A 24,438-nucleotide genomic window follows, 5' to 3' on the forward strand; every position below is an offset into this window, starting at 1 on the left:
ATTGACTTACAGTTTTGTTGAATTATCAATTATATGATTAATAACCAGTGTTCTAAAAAAGGATGACCTTTTTGTAAGTCAAGGTCATGAAAAATACTCCTCAAGTAAATACCTAGCTATTACTAACAATTATCATAAAGAAGCTAATGGGGAAAACAAGATAAGTCTTAAAATGAATGACAGTGATTTTATGGATCTTGGCTGTCCCTGTCATTTAACCTAGCTGCCATCACCCCTAGTTGGAGTCCTCTGGCTTTGCCTGCATTGATAGTCCATATAAATAAAATAAGTGTAACCCATCTGGATGAGTCTTTTCTCCACCTGGGTTAGGACAACATGAGCTATGGTTCATTTTCTTGATGGCATCATGATTCAAATGGCTTTTCTTTAAATATTAGAGATGCAAGCTCGTTTGGGTTAATTAGAAAACTACTGTTTTATTAACAAGTCTCTGAGTAAATATGTTATTGCCCCCAACCAGGGGAAAAGTAACCTGTGCTCCTAAGTCCAAGGTAACTCTGATTGTTAAAGATGGAAATTCTCATGAATTCTGAAGTTGTTCATCATTTTTAAATGTTAAAGAAACTATTTATTTCAACATAATATGGTTATAGCTATAAAACACCTTCCATGAAAATCCTTGAAGGAATGTCTCATTGACTAAAAATAAAAATCACCTGAAGAAACCACCCAATTCCTTCCCCCATTTCTCACTGCAGACATCTGGTTAACAAGAGCACAGGTAATTCATTTTTCTCGAAAGTGCTTTGAAAGGAGATGCTGTCATGTTTCTTGTAGCTTGTTTTAGTGTTTTGCTTCCTCAAATTTCAAGCAGTTTGTCTTTTCTCTCCTTTATGTCTAAAGTACATCTTTCCAGCTGATGAAAGAACAGTTCTTGTTTCTCTTATTATATGTCTCCATTATGCCTTATGGATTTTTTTCTTTCTAAAATGTTTTAATTGTATTTTTGCTCATTGATTTATTGGTAATTTAATATCTATCTATCTATATATTTATTTATTTATTTACTTACTTACTTACTTACTTATTTATTTTTCTTACCTTTCTACTTAAGTTGTCATAGTTATGGCTCTCCGGTTCTTCTCACCATCTGGTATTCCAGGATAAGCATCCTACTTAAGAACTACCTTGCTAGTCATGGAAGAGTTAGCTACTCTTATCTCTGATTTATTCCCGTTACACTTTTCTATTTTTTATTTCTTTTTTTATTAAAGTAGAGATGATTTACAATGTTGTGTTACTTTCAGGTGTACAGCAAAGTGATTCAGTTACATACATATATATATATACACACACATATTCTTTTGAGATTCTTTTCCATTATAGGTTATTAAAAGATGTTGAATAGTTTCCTGTGCTATACAGTTGTTTATCTATTTTATGGATAGTAATGTGTGTCTGTTAATCCAAAACTCCTAATTTATGCCCCCTCCAATCTTTCCCCTTCAGTAACCATAAGTTTGTTTTCTGTCTGTTTCTGTTTTGTAAATAAGTTCATTTGTATCAGTTTTTAGATTGCACATATAAGTGATATATGGTATTTGTCTTTCTCTGTCTGACTTACTTCACTTAGTATGATCATCTCTAGGACGATCCACATTGCTGCAAATGGCATTATTTCCTTCTTTTTATGGCTAAGTAGTATTCCATTGTATAAATATACCACATTTTCTTTATCCACTCATCTGTCGATGGACACTTAGGTTGATTCCATATCTTGGCTGTTGTAAATTGTGCTTCTATGAACATTGAAGTGCATGTATTTTTCCGAAATAGAGTTTTTGTCTTTTCTGGATATTTGCCCAAGAATGGGATTGCCGGATCAGATAGTAAGTCTATTTTCAGTTTTTTAAGGAACCTCCATACTATTTTCCATAGTGGCTGCACTAAATTCCATTTCCACCAACAGTGTAGGAGGGTTCCCTTTTCTCCATACCCTCTCTAGCATTTATTATTTGTAGACTTTTTGATGATGGCCATTCTGACCTGTGTGAGGTGATACCTCATCACAGTTTTGACTTGCATATTTTTGATAATTAGCAGTGTTGAGCATATTTTCATGTGTCTTGTTGGCCATCTCTGTATCATTTTGGAGAAATATCTACTTAGGTCTTCTGCCCGTTTTTTGATTGGGTTGTTTTATTTTTTTTATATTGAGCTGTATGAGCTGTTTGTATATTTTAGAAATTAATCCCTTGTTGGTCGTATTATTTGCAAATATTTTCTCCCATTCCATAGGTTGTCTTTCTGTTTTTGTTTATGGTTTCCTTTGCTGTGCAAAAGCTTTTAAGTTTAATTAGGTCCCATTTGTTTATTTTTGCTTTTATTTCCATTACTCTAGGAGAGGAATCTAAAAAAACCGTTGCTGCGATTTATGTCAAAGAGTGTTTTGCCTTTGTTTTCCTCTGGTTTTATAGTATCTGGTCGTACATTTAGGTTTTTACCCGATTTTGAGTTTATTTTTGTATGTGGTGTTAGAGAATGCTCTACTTTCATTTGCTTGCAGGCGGCTGTCCAGTTCTCCCAGCGCCACTTACTGAAGAGACTGTCTTGTCTCCATTGCATCTTCTTGCCTGCTTTGTTGTAGGTTAATTGCCTGTAAGTGCCTGGGCTTATTTACACTGTTCTTACGTCAGCTGTGCTGCTCTGTTGGCTTGTGTTCAGCTCATGAACCCTCCCTGGGCTTTTGGCGTCATCTACTGGAAATCCAGGATGCAGTGTATGCGGTATGTGTGTGTGCTTGGGTATCTGTGTATGTGTGTGTGTATGTGATTTTTATTTGCCAGGTTTTCTTGTATTTCTAAGTTGAGTCTTTTGGGATCTCTTGGGCTCTAATTCAGATATTGGCATTGAATTCTTCCTCATTTTTTCCACATATCCTTACTGAGCTTGTGAATATGCATATCCCCATATTATAGATAAAGACAAAAATTCAGTTCTGAACACTGGCTCAACTTGGGGCAGGAAAATTAGTAAAATGAACAAATGAATAAACAAGCACAGACTTTTTAAAGGTTATGAGCAGCAGTCTTGAATTTTCAAATTACTTTTTCCCTTGTTTCTGTCATCCCTTTTCTGTTCTTCAGGAGCATGGGAACACACTGATAGTCACATCCAGAGGGGTCTTATTAAAAGAGAACCCAGCACACGTGGTAACTGTCCCCTGGTTACAATCCAAAATGAATAATAGCAACGTGGATGGATGGGTGGAGTATGCAGAGGCAATGTGTTACAAACAAACGTGGTTGTGTTATCAATAGTAGATTGGTTTTTCATTTTAAATGAAGCAAAGTCTTGCAGGTTGTGTTCTCCAGGGAGCCATCTCTGAGATGGAGTTCAGTGTGCAGGGTATTTATCAGGGAGCGTCCTTGCAATCAACATGTGTGGATGGAGGGAAAGGGGGAAGGAGTGGGCAGAGGAAGAAGATGAACTGTGATGCAGGTCGATGACAGACTCATCCAACTCTACAGGGAGCTCTGGAGAAAGAGTGTTTCTTCAGAGTTGTCCTAAGTGGGGGCAAAAGTGGCCTCTTCAGTCACTCATTGGATACAGGCCACCCCAGAAAGGAATTGTGCTTGGATGAGGTGGGTCACTGCAGCTGGGGCCATATTTGAAGTGGCTGATGACTAGAGGGTACTACCTGACATCACTTGCAGAATCTGGGGCACACGTCCTCAAAGGACTCTGGGCCACGTAGATGTGTCTTCACGTATATCAGAGGCCACCACTTACACAGTTGGCAAACAGCTATAGATGTGCATGTCAAACACGTTTTCCTGAAATTATGTCTTCATTAAATTGCTTCTACTTTCTCTAATAACATTAGTCCAATATTTGAAAAAGGAGATGAAAACTGTCACAGTGTATGATAGTAGCAAAATTAGACTAGATCTTTGTCATGAAAACAGTTTTTAACTCATAGAATCTCTTTGATTCCTATGATTTCTTTGACTTATTCAGGTAATGTCTGTGCATCTACTGTTACTGAGATCAAGTATTGAGAGACTGGGGTCAGTGGGAGGACCTTCAGACAAATAACTAATACATGGCAGGAGGTAGGAAATGAGAAAAACAGCACAGGGTGAGAAACAAAACATTTCAACCAGTCATGGGAGAACAGATAGACAAGTAAGAAAATCACTGATTTCTGCACAATGTCATCAAAGAAACATGTGTGAGAGGTTTTGGAAGCAGAGCAGATGGACATCTAGCCAGTTCTGGACATAAAGTCTAGAGTCAAAAAAAAGTTTCCAAGAGAAACTGAGTTGAGGCTCCAAGGGGTCTACAGCCTGAAAAAAATCTCCAAAGCAGGTGACAGCTGAGTTGTGTTTTCACACTTTAAGCTGGTAGGGGTGAGAGTGGGGCCAAGTAGGAGTTAGGGACAGAAGGAGGGCAGGGTGCAGCCTTCACATTCAGAGTCAGTGTGGCTGAACTGAAGGCTACTCCCTGTAGGTGGACGGTGTGGGCCAGCACAGAGACAGTATCAGATCTTGTAGCGTTCGGTGGTCCCTGCTTGTTCCTAAAGGCAGTGAAGTGACTGAAGCAGGGCGTAGGTACTCACAGTAGTGTTTTAGAAAAATTAATACGTTGAGGTATATGAGATGGATGGCAGTCTACAAAGAAAAAAAATTTAGGAAGACCAGTAGTTAAGACACAATTGAAATGTTTTAATAGAAGGTGATGGTAGTGTGTTTGGGGCGGGGGGGAAAGGAGCCAGATGCAAGAGATACTGAGAAATGGAGCAGACAAGACATTGCAGCCCTGAGAGTGGTTGGAGATACAGAGGAAGCTACAGCTAGGAAAAGTCTATTCTGTTCTGTTCTGTTACATTACATTACATTACATTACATTACATTACATTACATTACATTACATACAAGCTTTATATAGTAACTTTTATTATTCTGAGCTTCTTGCAGCTGGGAGACTTGGCTAGCACTAATAGGAACAGAGAATTGAAAGAGAGGCTTACATCAAGGGGAAACATGACACATTTGGTTTGGAATTTGAGATGCTTCTGGGACCTCAAGATGAAGATCTTAGCAGATAAGTGAACAAGCAGGCAGGAAGTTGGGAAGGAGTTTTGGATGAAAATGGAGATGAGGCAAATCAACGGCAGTGAGCTGACAAATGGAACAGAGTGGGTAGGTGAGATCTGTTAGTCAGGGGCACACAGGCTCCATTCGAATTGATGAACTGCTTATTTAAGGTTTTTAATATTCTTCATACTCTGTATGAATTTTTCAAGTGAACGAGGTCCCTATCCCTTTGCTATGGAATCTAGGAACTCTTCTAAACTCTTATAGACAGTTGTCTAGGATTTATAGACACTCATAAGCAAGCAGAGATGGTGACAACATTTATTATTCCTACTCTACTAGTCCATTTAATTAAATTAGATAATTTTGAATCATATTTACCATACAAACACTTTGCAATTCAATTCTAATAATTGAAAAACAAAACAAAACAAAAAACCCTAACGCCTCATTGGCTATCTTGAACTCTTCATTGAGTAAAATGAGGACAATAATTCTACATTGAAAAAATAACAGGCATTAAAAAATAACAACAGAAAACAAAATAGTTCCAACTCGTTGTCAAAATTGCAGTGTAATCTGAGAAAAGGTGTGTTTTACCACAGCAATATCTGCAGTACACGATGTTCTAACCGCAGTAGGACAGTTGTGCAGAGACTGAGGACTGTAGGTACTCATCTTTAGTGGGAATTGTGAAATTTGTCTATATGATTTTGTGTGTTCATTTGTTTTAATTGTAAACAGTCCTTCAAGTCAGGGCAGGTTCCTTGAACCTAGAGCTTTCTGAAATTGGGGTAAATCTGTGTAATTTGGTCCCACGGTTGTTTTCTGTCCGTGGAGAATGTTGCCTATCACTTAGAATGTGGCTGGAGCTGAGTAATCTCTGAAACTCCAGCTTACTGTTTCTGTAATGACGCCTGTCTTACAGAGTTCTCAGCCAAGCAGGGATTCTCTCCTCAGTTCAGCATGACTTAAGTAATGCATGGTTGTGAATTTCCCTCAATGTATCCAAACTTCCCACTTAACTCAGCTACAGAAATATAAATATGGTATATTCAATCTCTGGCTAAAGAAAAATAGATACTTTTAACCTATTTAATTTCTAATATTTTATATGGTTTCGGCTGTCATAAGTATGCCCAATTCACAACTCCCTTAGGAAACGTTATAGATGGACCCTGAAAGCAGTCCTACTGCCCCAGAGGGACCACGCCTCACTCCTCTGTCCTTCCCACCCAGTAGCAGCGTCAGAGAACACCCTGCTGGCTCACGCCTGCCTTTTATTTCTAGGTCAGTATTTGTGTGTCAGTTAAAATCAGTTCATACTGAACCCCAGGGGAGCTTAGACAGAGAAGTCAAGAAGGGCTTCCCAAGGAGCCCACGTTTATGTGCACACACAGGAGCTTTGTTTTATGTAGCACCTGCTGACTCCCAGCCATGCCCTTCTTGCTCCTGCATCATCCCCCCTGAATCGCTACCCGTTGCCCTTCCTCCTCTAGCAGGCACCAGCCGAGGACCGGCAGTCTAATTCATGGTAAGCCAGAGGCAGCCCAGCTCAGGGGAACAAGCTCACAGGGTGGTTCAGAGTTGGCACGGATGGCTATACCTGAATACACCGCCGGGTCTTGACTGCATCTCCCCAGCTTGCTGTACCAGCAGTGGGAGACATGGCTCAGTGGATCTGCTAGTGAGAAGTCCTGGTCCCTCAGTTAATCAGACAGAGTAGGAGCCTCACCTTTGTCCTTCACATCTCATCACTGTTATGTCCTGGGCATGTCTCCCTTTGTATTCATAACTTCAGGATTGTCTGATGTGCAGGGCAGAAACACATGCTCATCATCACCTCTGAAAGATATTTTCAAAACCTATTATGCAATTACAATGAGTAAGATGCTATTTATTCCACTAGTTGTGGGAAATAAAAAAGATAAACTCGCTATATCTCCTGTCTCCCGGGTCACTCAGGAAAGAGGCATGTACTTTGATCACTATACTCATGAGTGAGTCATGCATTTCATTGTAGAATCTTGAACTTGGGGTGGATGGAGAAAGACTTCAATTGTGTGAGCAGAGTGGAGGACTGACTGTATCACCCAGGGTCAGTAATTTACAATTTTGGAACCTGAAGCACATTGTAAAGTAGCAGAATTGGGCAAGTAATCTGTCTTATGGGTTGACAGTCCATTAAGCGACGTGCTCAACCCACAGGTCACATATGTGCCTCAGCATCACAGTTGTGGAGCCACAGATAGTGGACAGTCCAGAGTTCTAAGCTTGTACAGGTTCTAGGCATACCTGGTGGGCATATGGCACCTAAGATGGGTAGGTAATTGGGACTGAACTCTCAGAGACCAGCCATGGGATTTGCATTCCCATAATGGGCAGGACTAGGAGATGCAATTTTTGGAGACTTTATGAAGACTTTATGAAAAACTTCTTAAAGGCTGGGAAGAAAGGGCTTATTAAACAGAATGGAGAGAAGGAGCTGGGAAAATTAAAACATCTGCAGCCACGACTCAGAGGACTTTGGCTTCAAGCAGACTTCTTGAGCAGTCTGATACCGAAAGCTGTCAACCTGAGAATTGTATGAAGACTCGTGGAGTTAAATTACCACTGGAAATGAAATGGCAGAATATGGAATTGATGAAATTATATATGGCAATGGAAATAGAGCCTTATGTGTCTCAACATGCATGTAATACATTTGATTCTCCCAATGAATTCTGGGCGTTGGGACAAAAAGGAAAAAAAGAGTTAGGAAAAGGGGAGGTAGAAGGATGCTAAATTGAGCTACTTCTATGCACCACCTGGGCTCTGGGGCTGGCGTGTTACAGAAAGCCTCCCCCAGCACTCATGAATTGTTGCACTGTCAACATTTTACACATGAAGAAATGGAATCATAGAGTTGAAAAAGCTGAATCAAGATAACACTGCCAACTACCCAAGATTGGCCAACACTCAACTGATGTTTCTTTCAATATATCATACTCTGCTCTGGGGAGAAAAATAAAAATTATTTTGTGCCTTATGAAAAAGAATATATTGTTAATTTTTGAGGGACAGGACACAGAAATATATTAGCCTGATTTAATGCCATTGTTAATGGTTTGAAAAGAATGAGTCTAAATTAGCATTTGGCAATGTTCAGTGGCTCTGAACTGCCTCAGGGAAAGGAACCCCCACTATTGCGTAGAATGAAATATACAGACTTGGTAAGAAGTGACGTTTAGCAGATACTTACATACTTCATGTAGGAAGGTTATGTGGAAACCTGCTGCAGATCACTTTCAGAATTTCTGCTCCTGTAATGTTTCAAGGTTTCACTGTCAAGAATATTCAGAGATTTTACCTCCAAAGGTGATATAGTGAATCAGATAAAGCAATGGGTCTCAAACAAGTGATTTGGCTTTACCAATATCATTACAGGAGTTTTTGCATCACTTGGTTTACTTTTTGCCTCCAATATTCTATCTTCTGGATGTAAAATACAAGATTTAGGACCTTTTAAGACATTTTTAAATATTTTATATAGTTGACTTGTGAGTCATGGCTGAAGCAAAGGAGACAACAATGTACGTAGTGAGGAGAGAAGTGATATGATTGATACATAGGTTTTTTGATTTGATTTGCATTTAGGAAACTCTATTCAATACCTTGTAATAGCCTATAATAAAAAAGAATATGAAAAGGAATATGTGTGTGTGTGTGTGTGTGTGTGTGTGTGTGTGTGTGTGTGTGTGTATCTGAATCACTATGCTGTACACTAGAAACACATTAGAAACCGACTACTTCAATTAAGAAAAAGTGCATCCCAATGTAACGTGGCAAGCAAAAGAACAAGCCACAAAACTGATTCTGACATTATTCTGCGAAAATGACATTTCCCTCTAAATAAATCCTTTCTTCCATCATGAACATTTTTGTTTAAAATATCTTGGAAAGTTTTTTTTATAAATATGTTTTAAAACATTTTAGATATATAAATATATAAGTAAAAATACATAAAAATATTTTCCCCATTAGATATATTGACTGCAACATGATTCAGAGTCTTAATCAGGCACTATGCTATTGTATTAACTGCCAAAACAAACTGGCTATGAAGGGCAGTGTCCCCCAGCCGCTATGTGTGTTGCACTGTGTCTGCTCTTTTTGTAGTTTCTCCCCATCTTTGGCTTACCAACCATGGCTTCTTACTGAGCCTTCATCAGTAAGCCTGAAATATCAGCATCTGGTTTAGACCAAGAAATGAGATAACTAAGAGTGTTGCAACAGTCTAACAAAGGACGTTCAAAACGAGGGGTTATCCTTTGAGTGACGTGGGGGAGTGTTAGTGCCTGCGCTTTCTGACCTGTGTTTTCACTGCTTTGGAGGCATGGGTCTTCATTACTAACAATGTTGCTTCTTGGCAAAACACTCTGAAATTCACTTCTGTAACTATAATTCTATTTCTTAGAATTCTATAAACCAATAAATTACAGATATTTTAGAATTATGGAACGCATGAATTCTATTTTTTTTCTTTTTTAACTGATTCCCTTGTAGCTATGTCTTGCCTCTGTTCTTGAAAAATAATAGGTATGTGCCCTTTTTCTATTCTATAATTTTCTTCTGCTATAAAGAAGACACTCATATTTAATAATTATTGACAGCCTGCACTCCATGTTGTTTTCTTATTAAACAGATCAAAATGTGCTATGTCTTGCTTTTCTTTCTTGATCTGGGGAATAGAAAGTAAGTCCTTATGTATTTCTTCCTTCTCCCTATTATAAGAGAAATTGAGTGCTCTCCCTGGCCCAATAATGTTTCACTTGACTGTTATGTTTTTTCCCCTCTACTTCCTTATGAAATAGAATCAGTGCTCAACAACTGATTCAGGTGCATGTGAAGGTTTGTGAACCCCTGTGCTAACTCACTCACTGCTCACAGCGACACTCCTGGGAGTGGAAACTGAGGCACAGAGATGTGTTAACGACTTTAGCCAGTGGCACAGCTGGACTTAAACCCAAGGCATCTGGCCCCAAAGTTCTAACTAGAAAAATGATCTGTAAATCAGATAAGGAGCAGCACCAAGCCAGCAGTGGGTGCCGAGTCTGAGTAGACTCACAATAGGTTTCTGTGTGTAAGAAACCAAAGAAGATGAAATGTAGTTCATTTTTAAAAAATGGCAATTTATTAAGTGTTAATATTTACAGATGGAGTGAACATCTGTGACACTTGGGGCAAGATTTAGAGAAACACAAGCACTTTTGCTACAGCGGCACTTTCCGTGTCTGATGGCAACTGTGAACAGACACTGGGCAGGATGTCGGCTGTCCATGATTATTAAATATAAGAATGTCTCCTTACAGTAGAAGAAAGTTACAAGATAGAGGAAGGTCTCAATTTTACAAGAACAGAGGCAAGAGTTAGCTGCAGAGGAATCAGTTAAAAAAGAAAACAAAAACAAAACTCATGTTACCCACATTTCTGAAGTGTCACTGACTCTTTGGTGTTAAGCATCACGTAGACCCTCATCCTGAGATCTTTTTCTCTTCGCATAAGATCAGCTTCCTGCACACCCGGAGTTCTGACTTTTCACTGATGACCCCCAGCAGTTTTGACGTTGAATATGCTTGTCTGTACTTTCAGTGGTTTGTTTGCCTGCTTGTTTCTCTGATGAGACCTGATGAGCCACCTGCCCAATTACTCTGGCTGTATTTGCAATTCAGAGATAGAGCTTCCAACTTATTTTAAAAGCATATAGTAGTAGTCATAGTATTGAATAGCAGAATAGCCGCTGCTTTACTTTGTTGATGTCCGCTGCCTATGACTGTGCATGACGGCCCCAGTGGGTAGAGATGGTATACTGTGTTCACTGCTGTCTGTCCAGCACAGACAGTGTGGTCAAGCACATCCCGGGTGCTCAGCAAGCACTTCTTGAGAGAATGAATGAATGAATGAGTGAGTGAATGGTTTTCATTCAGTTGTTTCTCAGCTGGATCCCTAACACTCCCCTGAGCTGATCATTAAATGAGATTACAGTTGATTTAATGAATAAAGTCTGCAGACACCCTGCTATTTAATAACTTCATCCTGTAAAATCACCTACTAAAATAACTGGTTTATATTAAGCTATTATGGTCTTAATAATTTAATAATCTATGAATTACTACTCTGAGATGCTGATTGGAAGAGCATACTGACAACTTGCCCATGAGCCCATGACTCACAAGGAACCAAAATAGGATTCAGAGTGGGCACCACTGGCTCCATTTTGACCACTTTATGATGCTGATACCCTGTGAGGCCGTCTAGGAAGTTGCTGAGGAAGAATGGTCCTGAGGCAAGAAGGATAAATAGGAGTTTTTTAGGGAGATTGAATCAGGAAAGAGCTTTCCAGATTGAGCTTGGCTGTGTCCATGGCTGGCCGGACTGAAGGCTATAACCTTGTCCTCAGTAGCAACACATCTTAACCACTCAGCAAACTGGTAATAGACCAGTTCATACTTTAAGGTCATGTACAAGGAATGTGTAAAATTGAGGGATGCAGAGTAAAGATGCAATTGTCCTAATGTCAATCTTTTAAATTAACATTTGCTATTAGTTGGACATTGAGTATTAAAAAATGTTTAACAGTAAAACTGGAATCTCTCCTTCTTCAATAAGCTTAAAGTATATACACCAATTAACAAGACATGGGATGGATTGAAGGGGGAACAGGAATTGTAGTGCTAATATTAGCAAAGCAGGAAGGAAGTCTCTCATACACATAGTTTTAAAACTTCCAGGAGGAAACCAAACCCAATCCCTCTTTCACAGTATTTACACTGAAAAGTACAGAATCTGAAATGATTATTGTATTAATTTATCAAAATAAATTAGATTAAGCATATTTGCTGAAGTACAAATCAAGCCACACTTTTCATTTAGATCAATGAGAAAATTCAAATAAGAAGAGAGCAGTTTTACATCTTCTACTAGTTCAGATACTTACACGCTGTAGCAGTGATTGTATTACCCTTCAGTGTCATGCAAAAGGGTTAAGGGGAGGAGAGTGTAGGATGTTACACAGTTCCTTGTCATCTCCCTTTGATTACTTTTTCTTTTCTTTCCTTTCAGTCCCACCTTTTATCCAACCTTTTGAGTTTCCAAGATTCTCCATCGGACAGCGGGTCTTCATCCCGTGTGTCGTGGTCTCAGGGGACCTACCCATCACGATCACCTGGCAGAAGGATGGCCGGCCAATCCCAGCGAGCCTCGGGGTGACCATTGACAACATCGACTTCACGAGCTCCTTAAGGATTTCCAATCTCTCCCTGATGCACAATGGGAATTACACCTGCATAGCCCGAAACGAGGCAGCGGCTGTGGAACACCAAAGCCAGCTAATTGTAAGAGGTAAGGAATGACTGAGGAAGCCTGGCATCTATGCGGCAGATTCAACAGCACTCACCGATGGTGTTTGCTTGAAATTTGAAAATAACCAGAATTCACAAAATTTGCTGTCATTCCACTTAAAACACACACACACACACACACACACACACACACACACACACACACACACACACACACACAGCTATAGATACCAACTATGGACTCCCCTAAACTCCAAGCCAGGTTTTATTTACCTAAAGTATGAAGCTTCCAAAAATTAGAGAAGAAATGTGTGAATGAAGATGTGGGGGTCATCGGATTTAATTCATGAAATAGAGCGTCCCTACATTAACTCAATGTTTTTTGAGGACGAAAGTCCATGAGCTGTTGCTGTGTTGTATTTATTTTAGATAGCACTTTTTATATTATTATTTAGATTGATGACTTTTAAAAATATTTCTCAAAGCCATATATCACATTTTCTAATGTCAAAAAATAGTAGCTTTTTATATTTTTTGTTTCAGTTTTAGAAATACAGTTTTCTTACTTCCTCTCTTCTATTGAGCATTAAATCTCTCATCATTTTGGGAGGATGTTTAATAAATAATACTTAATAAATTAAGCAAAGTGTGGTAATATTTATGAAAAAATTAAGATAAGGTAGTTTAACTTGCAGAGAACTTTATCAGGGCTTGCTCACAGCGCACCTAAAATGTAAGCAGCCGTCTTACTGCAAATCCCAGTCCAGGTCGCCAGACGCCCGCTAAGGTTCACACTTACCATTTGCAACATGAGCAGCTAGTGTTCTACAAAGTCCGTTGAGCGTTGAGCATGGATATTCTGTGATTTTATGATTCTCCAAGAACTGTGTGCATTCATCCACCAGCACAATATTCATCCACATTGCAAAAGTAACTGGATGAAATTAAAGGTTTATATTAATGTTGATTATTTGCCTTTTAAAGTTCTTGAATATTGGGCTCTTATTGTAATTGTCAGGAGGGAATGATTTTCATGGCTTTCAGGATAGTCCATTTGTCTGAGCAGACTCTTTCTTGAGCAGTAGATTCCCATGCCTTTCCTCGGTCCTTCCACCTTGTCTCCATGATACCTCTCCTACCTTTCTGGCTGAAAAGGAATCCCCATTTTGTCTATTTGCCAACAAAAGAAAGCAAAGCATGTTTAGAATTTACATGAAGACAGCAACTTTGTATTTGTGGAAGAGATTTTCCCTGAGTGAGTAAGTAAGAAAGATAGACACAAACTAAAGGCAGAAATGGCTTTATGCTGATAATAATTGGGATGCATGAATTTTTTCCCCATTTTTGAAGATAAATAAAAATGGAAGCCAATTTGGTACTGCTTCCCAAGGGTTTTCTCATAAGAATTGACTCTGACTATCATCTGTGAAGGGCAAAGCAGGGAGTGCATCAGCCTGTTCCCTACATAATCTGCTCTGAAGGATCCAGGTCAGAGAACAGAAATACTAGATAAAAATATCCTTGGATATTCTTTGAATCTCTTGCTTTGGCAGGAAAGGCAACCAGGCTTTTTTGACTGAGAGAAAGGTCAGTTGAACTGAAATTGAGCCTGGCCATTCAGGATGATGCAGTTTGTGTCCATGTTGTTCTTCAAATCTGTTAAGTAAGCGTCTATGAAATTAATGTTAAATCACTAGGTAGCTAATATAGTCCCGAGAAAGAAAATGTGCTTCACAAGCAGGTCAGTGACTAGATAAGGAGTCAAGGGCAAGATGATGTGGGGCAGCGGTTCTTGATCTGGACTTCACCATAAGATCTCCTGAGAGATTTATGAAAACATTGATGACTATTTTCTGGTCCTAACTAGGCCAAGTTAAATCCTAATCTTTGAGTATAGATCTATCTCCCAGATCTCTGGGGCGTTTTTTTTTTTTCAATTCAAAACTCCCCTGTTAGTGGTTCTCAAGTTTTGTCACACATTAGAATTATGTGGGGAGCTTTAAAAAATTCTTGATGTCCAGGTTGAAGTTCAATTAAATAAACATCTTTAGAGGTGAGACCCAGGTACCAGGAATTTCCCCAAGTTGAATCTAATATGCAGCTAAGTTTAAGTCTAAGCACCCTGCATAATTTGAATATGCAGCTATTTTAGAAGTCTGGATTTTTTTTTCTAAATGCAAAGAGAGGCCATTTGTACCTTTAACGAGGCCTGATTTATGTTTTTAATTATCACACTAGCAGCTGTCCAGAAAGCAAGGATAGTGAGTAAGAGGCTATTTCAGAAATTGAGGCAAGATAAATAGTGCCTTGAATGAGGGTGGTCATGGTCAAGGTAATGAGAAACAGTTGAATATAAAATACTGTTTTGGAGGCAAAGCAAACAAAAAGTGTATAAGGTGAATGTAGCAAGTGAGAGAAAGAGGAATCCTTAACTGAAGCACATATTTTGCCTAATAAGGTAAATGTGAAAGTGTCTTCAGTGCAAGTGGAGAAGATGCAAAAAGTAGCAGTTGTCCCAAGGGAAACAATGATATGGAAGAAACAAGAGGGTCTAGACCTAAGGCATTTCAAAATTTAAAATTTCAGAATAAGAGGAGGAGTCAGCAAAGGAAACAGGGAGAAGGAGAAGCCAGTGAAGTAAGAAAAAATCCAGTGGACTCTGGGCCCCTGAAAGCAAAACGGGAAATATAGCAAGGAAGATAGGTAATAAAGTATATCAAGTCCCACTGAAAGTAGAAAAAGAGGAAAATCAATATTGGTCAGAGTTTTAGGAAGAAGGATATTGTTTGTGAACTTGCAGAGTGGCGTGGCTGCAGTGAATGCCTGATTACTGGGCTTGAGGAAAGAAAGGGAGGTAAATGAATGTGTGGAAACTGAATAAAATATGACTATTTTTACATTTTCGGGAATGTTGCAATGACAGGAGGAAGAAAAATGGACAGGAAATTAGAGATGGACATGAGACAAAAGAAGCTTACACACTGATGGGAATGAGCCAATAGACAGGGAAAAAATGTAGCAGGATAAAGAGAGAATTATAGGACCCGAGTCCTTGAGTTAGTGAATTGGGTTCTTTGCACCGGTGGATTAAGTCCACTACACTAGTTTAGAATAGTAATAACCATGTTAGGTCTCCAGAAGTTAGAACCAACAGAAATGGCAGGAAATTTCAGGGAGACAGATTTGGGTCAAGTAACTTAAAAGATAAATTTAAAATTTATTGAATGGGGTCATCAGAGAGTAACATATAATGGATTTATTCTCCTACCATAAATGATTATAAAACTGGACAAAAATTTATAAAGTAACCATTTCAGGCAGTGAAACAGGGAGCTGTGATCTTTGAGAGGAAAGGTGTGTTTGAGTTAAGCTCCAAATTCACCCCAGATTTCTTCCTGGTGCACTTTCCAAACCACAGTACAGGGATGCAGAGCCCAAATGGATAATAGTGATATTTTTGGTGAAGAAAACCAAAGATAGAAAGAACTTTTGAGGCCCTGGATATTGAAGGGCAGAGTGCTAGAGAGTAGGGAGCTGTTCAAAGAAATATTTCTAAAAAAAATCTGTATAAGGCTCCCTTTGAGTCTTTAGCTGAATACCACACTTCATGTACATAGGATGAGATGCTATGAAATCTAGCAGAGAACAACTGCCAAGAGTATGTGAGATGAATAAAGACTCCAGAAGTTGCACAGTGTTGAGAAATGTTGGAGTTCTGACTAGCCAGAGTAGAGAACACATGGAGAATTCAGTTGAAATTTTGGAGAGGTCACACTATAGAAGAAGGCCAAATCTAGTCCTGGAATAAGAGCTACTCTAGATCAGCCCTAATAAAAAACGCAAAGGTCACCTTGACAGAATAAAACTTCTTCACCAGTAAATTAATTTTCTGCAAGAAGAATATTCAACACTCTTAAACGGAAGACAACAAAACACAGACTCTCAATATCATAGCATATACACAATGCTTTGCACATAATTACTGGGTATGAGAAAAAACAGGAAAATGTGAGCCATAAATAAAAGGAAAAAAAATAAAAGAAACTGATTAATGGAGACACAGATGTTGGAATTAGCAGGCAAGGCTTTAAAGTAGCTTTCATAAACATTTTCAGAAATTCAAATGAAAAGATGTGTGCAATAAGTGAATACATAGGGAATGCAAGGAGAGAAGTGTAAAACACTTTTTTTCAAAAGAACCAGAAGGAAACTATAGATCTGAAAAAAACACAATCTGAAATGAAAAATTAGCTGGATATATTTAGTTAGATATTGGACACTACAGAACAAAGGATAACTGAACTTGAAAAGAGGGCAAGAGAAATATATATATATATATATTTTTTTTTTTTTGCAGACTGAAAATGGTAAGCAATGCCTCAGTGAACTTGGAGAAATGTCAAGAGTCTGATATAAATATAGTTATAGTCTCAGAAAAAGGGCAGGAAAAAACATATCTAAGTAATAATGACTTGAAAATTTTCAAATGTGATGAAAAATATTAATCTACAGATCTAAATGATTAATGAAACCCAAGGAAAAAAAGCATGAAGAAAAACCATGCCATAGCACATCATAATCAAATTGTTAAAAACTAATGATAAAATATTAAAAGCAGCCAGAGAAATTAGACTCATTACATACAAGGGAACCAGGGAAGAAAACTTCAGACTAGGCGTCCAAAACAATTCAAGCCAGAAGAGAATGGAACAGTATTTTTAAAGGGCTAAAAGGAGGAGATGGCAGAGGAAACAAACTGCCAACCTAGGATTCTATAATCAGGAAAAAATTCTTCAAAAATAAAGGATAAATAAGGCATTTTGGGACAAGCAAAGGTTGCGAGAATTAATTACTAATGAAAGCTCAATACAATAAATATTGAAGAATTTTCTTGCACTAAAAGAAACAATTCCAGACAGAAATTTTGATAGTCAAGAAGAATGAAGATCTCTAGATGTGATAAATTTATGGCTAAGATAAAAGACATTTTATTTCCTTTGAAAATATTTAGATGTTTAAATAGTAATAATTTATTGTGGGATTTATAACATGAAAATAAAATATACAAATAATAATAACAGAAGGTACAGGAAGAAAGAAAATGGAATTTTACTATTCCAAAATTCTTCCTACATTATACATAACGTGGTATAATATTATTTGAACATAGATTTTGTTAATTAAGTATGTACAGTGTAAATTCTTGAGCACTGATCAAAAATGAAACAAATAGGCATAGCTATTATACAGAACAGATAAAAGAACATTAAAATTGCTCAATTAAACAGACTATAGGAAAGAAGAGAACAGGTAACAAGAGTTGGAAAAAAATGTAAAAGAAATAAGTAGATGGAAAAAGTAAACATAACCATATCAATACCTGCATTAAGTATAAAAGGACTAAATATACCAATTGAAAAGCAAAGACTGGCAATCTAAAAGCAAGATTCAAGTATCTGCTGCTATACTTCAAATATAAAGATATAAAAAATTTCAAGTAAAATGATATAAAACACCAATCAAAGAATCTTGATTGGATGTGTTAGTATTAGATGAAATAAATCTTTTAACAAGGAATATTACTAAAAGCAAATAAGGATTTGTTATAATAATAAAATGGTAAGTTCATCAGAAAGACATAAAAACCTAAATATGTATGCACCTAATAGCAGAAGTCCAAACACATGATACAAATTCTGGTAATCATCAGTAACAGTTGGGTTTTAAACAGTCCTTCCTCAGTATTTGGTAGAGCAAGGAGACAGAAAATCAGTAAGAATGGGGAAGATTTAAAGAACACTATCAACCAATGTAACTTAATTGATGTTTATAGAATGTTATACCCAACAACTGCAGAATACGTATGTAGATGTCTGATCACCCAAACAGTAAGACAATAATTTGTGTGAATTTTATTTTAATTTATTGCAGCATCCATAGAAAACTAATACAAAGACAAACATTACTATAGTTTCTGCATACATTAATTAAAAGGATAATAAAGAAATACTTTGGAGAATTTTATGCCAATATATTTCATAATTTAGATCAAACGGTCAATGATTTGAATGATACAACTTATCAAAATGGACATGAGATAAAAGAGAAAATCAGAATAGCCCTACATCTGTCATAAGAAAACTGAAAGTCAAGATAGCTTCATTGATAAATCCTAACAGACGTTTAAGAAGAAATAATAACACTCATCTACAAATTCCTTCAGATAAAGGATAAGGAAGAGTTCCCAAATTGGTTTATGATACAACATAACTCTAATATAAAAAGTTGCAAAGACATTACCCAGAAAAATTTATACAAATTTATACATGTTTCTCATAAATATAGATGCAAAAACTTTAACATACTAACATATTAAATTAGCACTATAATCAGAGGATAGCATATAGTGAGAAAGTGGGCTTTATCATCAGATTGCCATTTTGGTGTAATATTTAAAAATTAATCAGTAGAAATCACCATACTAACACAATAAAGTAGAAAAGTCACAAACATGAATAAAATAGATGAAAAGAATTTTCCAGAATTCAACATCTATCCCTGATTAAAAAAGAAAAAACAAACTCTCAAGCAAGTAATAGAAGGTTAACAGTCTCAATATAATAAAAGATACCTATGAAGAACCATAGTGTCTTACACTTTTTATCCTCATGTTTATGAGCAAGATAAGCATGTCTGCTCTCAACATTTCTATTCAGCATTGTTCTCAAGGTCATAGCCTTTGCACTTGGCAAGAAAAAGAAATAAGGGATAACATTTTTAATGGTAGGCATAAATGTACTTACATTTGCTGAGGGCATAGATATGTACAGAAAAATGTTATGAAATTTACCAATGCACAAAGGAAAAAAAGAAAGGAATTGAAGTGTATCAATACAGAAAAAAAAAACAGAAAAAAGGAAGACAGAGAGGAAAAGAGAGACAAGAGAACAAAACAAACAAAAAAATTTTGATAATGGCAATGGTAAATTTTTACCTATCAAGAATTACTTTAAATGTAAATAGAACAGACTGCTGAAATACCCAGAACATTCATGAATGCTGAGTAAAAGAAGCCAGAGCAAAAAGAGTAACATATTCTAAGATTCTCTTTGTAAGAATAAAATAGGAAACTATTTAATGAATGTACAAATCTGAATAGTAGTTGCTACTGCAAAGGGAGATGGGCAATTGATAAGGAGTGGACATGAGGAAACTTTCCGGGAGTATAGAAATATTCTAAATCTTAATAAGGGTGTGGGTTTCACAGATTTGTGCAAAACCTATCAAACTGTACACTTAAAGCCTGTGCATATTACTATATATAAATTGCATCTCAGTTTTTAAAATTTAAAAATTAAAAAAAAATTTTTTATATTTATTGAGTAATAGTCATTTTACAATGTTGTGTCAAATTCTAGTGTAGAGCACAATTTTTCAGTTATACATGAACATATATATATTCATTGTCACATTTTTTTTCCACTATGAGCTACCACAAGATCTTGTATGTATTTCCCTGTGCTATACAGTATAATCTTGTTTGTCTATTCTGCATTTTAAAATCCCAGTCTGTCCCTTCCCATACCCCTCCCCCTTGGCAACCACAAGTTTGTATTCTATGTGTATGAGTTTGTTTCTGTTTTATATTTATGTTTTGCTTTGTTTTTTTAGATTCCTCATATAAGCGATCTCATATGGTATTTTTCTCTTTCTGGCTTACTTCACTTAGAATGACATTCTCCAGGGACATCCATGTTGCTGCAAATGGCATTATGTTGTTGGTTTTTGTGGCTGACTAGTATTCTATTGTATAAATGTAGCACTTCTTCTTCATCCGGTCATCTGCTGATGGACATTTAAGCTGTTTCCATGTCTTGGCTATTGTAAATAGTGCTGCTATTAACATTGGGATGCAGGTGTCATTTTGAAGTAGGGTTCCTTCTGGATATATGCCCAGGAGTGGGATTCCTGGGTCACATGGTAAGTCAATTCCTAGTCTTTTGAGGAATCTCCATACTGTTTTCCACAGTGGCTTTCCTTGCTTCCCTCTCCCACTCTTAATGATTTAGATGTCTTCTTTTACAATTTTGTGTTTATTCTATTTGGAATTCATGGTAGTTACCACCTTTCCAGTTATGAGTTTCTCATTTTTGTAGCATCCTGCTGCTTTTCTATTTAGAGTAGACCTGTCAATATTTTTTTAGCATGGGTTTAGTGTTGCTAAACTCTTTTAGTTTTTGCTTGTCTGTGAAGTTCTTTATCTCTCCTTCTATTCTAAAGGATGGCTTTGCTGGATAGAGTATCCTAGGCTGCATCATTTTTTCATTCAGGACTTTGAATGTATCTTGCCACTCCTTTCTGGCCTGTAGTGTTTGTGTAGAGAAATCAGCTGAGCGCCTTATGGGGGTTCCCTTGTAACTCACTCTTTGTTTTTCTCTTGCTGCCTTTAGGATCATTTCTTTATCCTTGACTCTGGCCATCTTGATTATGATATGTCTTGGGGTGGGTCTGTCTGGGTTCTTCCTGTTTGGGACCCTCTGAGCCTCCTGTACTTGGATATCTGATTCTTTCTTTAGGTTTGGGAAGTTTTCAGTTATGATTTCTTCCAATACCTTTTCAATCCCCTTTGTTCTTTCTTCCCCTTCTGGAACCCCTGTTATGCACAGATTGGCACACTTTATATTATCCCATAGGTCCCTTATATCATTTTCATTGTTTTTTATTTGTTTTTCCCTCAGCTGTTCTGATTGGGTGCTTTCTGTTGTCCTGTCTTCTAGGTCACTTATTCGTTCTTCTGCATTATCTAGCCTGCTTTGTACAGCCTTTAGGTCAGCTCTTATCTCAGCAAATGAGTTTACTCATTCTACTTGGCTCTTGTTTATAGCTTCAACTTCATTTTGACATATTTTATATCTCTAAATACTGTTTCTTTTAGTTCCTTCAGTACTTTTATCACTTCTTTTTTGAAATCTTGATCTAGTAGGCCATCAATGTCTATTTCCTTAATCGTGCTTTCAGGGGATTTCTCTTGCTCTTTTAATTGGGAGTGATTCCTCTGCTTCTTCATATTGCTCATATCTCTCTGGCACTGTGGCTTAAGGAGTATCAGTTATCTAGTTCTCCTGGAGATGATGTGCTCTTAATGATTTTATCAAGAGGTCTTTGTGTCTTTGCCCTGTTTCACGAACTGAGCTTGCTGTTTCCAGAGGCCCTTTGTTGGCACCCTTGTGTGTACTGCTCTCAGTGGCTGTCAGCTAACAGATCATGCCCCCTCCCAACACTGGGTCAGGTACTGAGCTCTTACCCGGTGGGCGGGTGTGTCACTCCCCCTCCCGATGCCACAGTCAGATGCTGTGCTCTGACGAGGCAGGTGGGTGGATCATGCCCCCTCCCAGGACCGGGATCATGTGCTGCATTCCTGCCAGGAAGGTGGGTGGCCGCCTGCCCTCTCCCGGTGCCTGTTGCTCTGCTGCTCTATGCAGCTTCCCACTCTGCTTTGCGTCAGTGCTCGAGAGGTGGGCTTGGGGAAGACCGCGGAACAGCTCCACCCCTGCTCCGTGCCAAATCTCAGCTCCTTGTTTGTCTTGGCAGCGCGAGTTCTCTGAGGTGCCAGGGCAGAAAGATCCTATCTGCCTTGGGCTGTAAACAAGTCTCAGTCCTGCCTAGGAGGTTGCGGAGCCCCTGGGTGCGGATTCAGGTCTTGGCCCTGCACCTGCCCAGGCGTGCGCACAGGAGGAGATGGCAGCTCTGGCTGCGCCCCATCTCTCTTCTCGCTAGAAGCACCAGTAATGGCGGTGCAGGTCTGAGGAGACAAAGGCTACAGTGCCCCTTCCCCCAGGGCACACAAGCCGTGTTGCTTTGCTTTTTTCGCAATTTATAGGGAACTGAGGTTGTTTTGTTCGGTATCCCCTCCCAGCCACGGCGCGCAGCACCCTGCAGTCCCCTGGGGCTGCCTCAGTGCAGCCGCCCCAACCTCCGCCCAGCTCAGGCAGCCTGTCCTGGCCCCAGCTGCTGGCTCGCATCTCGGGCTGGGTGTCATTGGGACCCTTTGTGCCGTTCAACTTAGTTTTGTTGGTCAAGGGGTGCTCGGGACTGATCTGAGCCTTGGAGGATCCCCCTTCGCCCCGCTGGCCTCTCCGTCAGAGAGGGGAGACCCAGTGAACGAGCGCCAGTCCTCCTTTGCTGCTCCCTCCCCGTGGGATCAGTCTCACACTGTTTTGCTTTTTCTTCTTTCTTTTTTCCTTTTCTCCTACCAGATTTTTGGCATCTTTGTCTTTCAAAGAGAGTGATGTTATGTCGGAGTTCGGCAGGTGCTCTGGTTGGCTGAGTAGGTCTGTAGATGTGAGTTTTGGTGTATTTGTGGGGGAGAGTGAGCTACAAGTGTCCTTCTACTCCAGCATCTTGCTTCCCCCTCTAGTTTTTAAAATTTTTAAATATAAATTTTCTAATGTTCAAAACCCTTCAAAAATGAAATAATGAAATAATTTGCTTTGCAAAATACTAACTTTCCTACCAGCAGAGGAGACATCATTTACCAAAAGCTAAACTATGTTTTGAAAGGAATTGTATGAAAGGTGTAGGTGTCATAGGTTAGTGGCTGATCTCAGTAAATAGGAGCTTTGCTTCTGGCATTAATGCTCAGTGACTTAAAATTAAAGGCTCTTATTTGCACTCCTCCCTCACAGGCTGTATCGTATTTTATAACACATATGGAAAATATTCTAGTTTCAGCATGACTTTAGGTAAATGTATCTATTTGTTAATTCTATTTAATAACATAAATAAGGCACATGAGGTATACAGCTTCCCTTAATCCATGCTGCAGTGGAGATGGGCTTATGATTCATCGGATTAAAATTTAAACCTGGCCCAATTCTTGAGCTCATGTTGTAAAAATACCATAATGGATCATCATTCTGATTTCAGAAAATCAATCACCTTTAAATTCACCTTAATAAAGTCAAGGCAGCTTTCTTTGAGCCTACGTCTAATTACAGTTGGCATGGCAATGGCTAAAATGAGTTAATTAAATAAAGGTTACAAGACAGTCTTAACTCTCTAATGAAGTGTTCTCTATTTTAAAGTCCTTATCTGTAGCATTTTATTTTGCTTGTTTTTTCAGAAACTTCCCAATCCCATGAGTTTGATGTTTTCTTGTGTTTTACTTGCCTGCAAAAGAAAAAAAAAATTACTAAGCATTACCTCTTTAAAGCATCAGTGGGTAGATACAAATATAATCTTTAACCCCACTCCCAATACACTGCATTTGTTCTGTCCTTCATTACTTCATCTTTCCCTTGTTCTATCATGAAGCAACAAAGTATTTAGCACATACTCCTAACTGGCGGTCCTCAGGGTGGTTGCTGAGATGAGAAAAGCTCATTTCCTCCCGTTGAGAACTCCTGCTCCAGTGGGAGTGAGGCAGATTCAGGAAGGGAGGGAAGGATCCTGAAGGACTGGAAAATACAGCAAATAGTTAAGAAGAGAAAAAGGAAGATAACACATTCCTGGAAGAAGATCTATTACCTGCAATGGTAGGAAGGCTTGACAGAGCAGATACGTTTATTTCCCTGTGTCTGATGGAATGGTGTGGCTAGGGAGCAAAATGAGGAAGGATGAGACTTCGGAGCTAACTCTGGTCCACATCTTGAAGGTTTTCTGTCCTAGGAAAGAAATGAAGAATGAAGTGATCTAAAGCAGAAAAATCATATGGTCCATCGCAGGACACATCATGCATTGGAATAAAATGAGACCAGAAGCACAAAAGCCTGAAGGGACGTCTTTTTAGTCCACATGAGAAGTGGTGGTGATCGGAGCTAAGGTGGTCCTAGTAGGGATGGCAAGGATGGGCAAAATCAGAAGATACTGCGCAGGATCTAATGGCCAGTTGTGCAAGGGGAATGTGTGAAAAGTCTTGAGGACAGACATCCAAGAGCAGCTGGCCAAGGTCTGTGCTGGGTGTTGGAGTAGGGAGTTGCTCCAGTTGTGGAATATCTTCCCGTCTCATCTGTTTCCCCTCTGCCTTTAGTACATAATGA

General features: G+C 38.4%; 1 protein-coding gene across 1 annotated transcript in view; it reads left to right on the forward strand.

The window, feature by feature from the left end:
* DSCAM (DS cell adhesion molecule) overlaps nucleotides 1-24,438 on the forward strand; it is a 544,552-nt gene that overhangs the window by 316,204 nt on the left and 203,910 nt on the right. The window contains exon 9 of the mRNA XM_074373020.1: nucleotides 12,162-12,440. Coding sequence (XP_074229121.1) covers nucleotides 12,162-12,440 — 279 coding nt within the window. The remainder of the gene's footprint in view (nucleotides 1-12,161; nucleotides 12,441-24,438) is intronic.

This window comes from Camelus bactrianus, chromosome 1 (genome assembly GCF_048773025.1).
Source record: "Camelus bactrianus isolate YW-2024 breed Bactrian camel chromosome 1, ASM4877302v1, whole genome shotgun sequence".
Lineage (NCBI taxonomy): Eukaryota > Metazoa > Chordata > Mammalia > Artiodactyla > Camelidae > Camelus > Camelus bactrianus.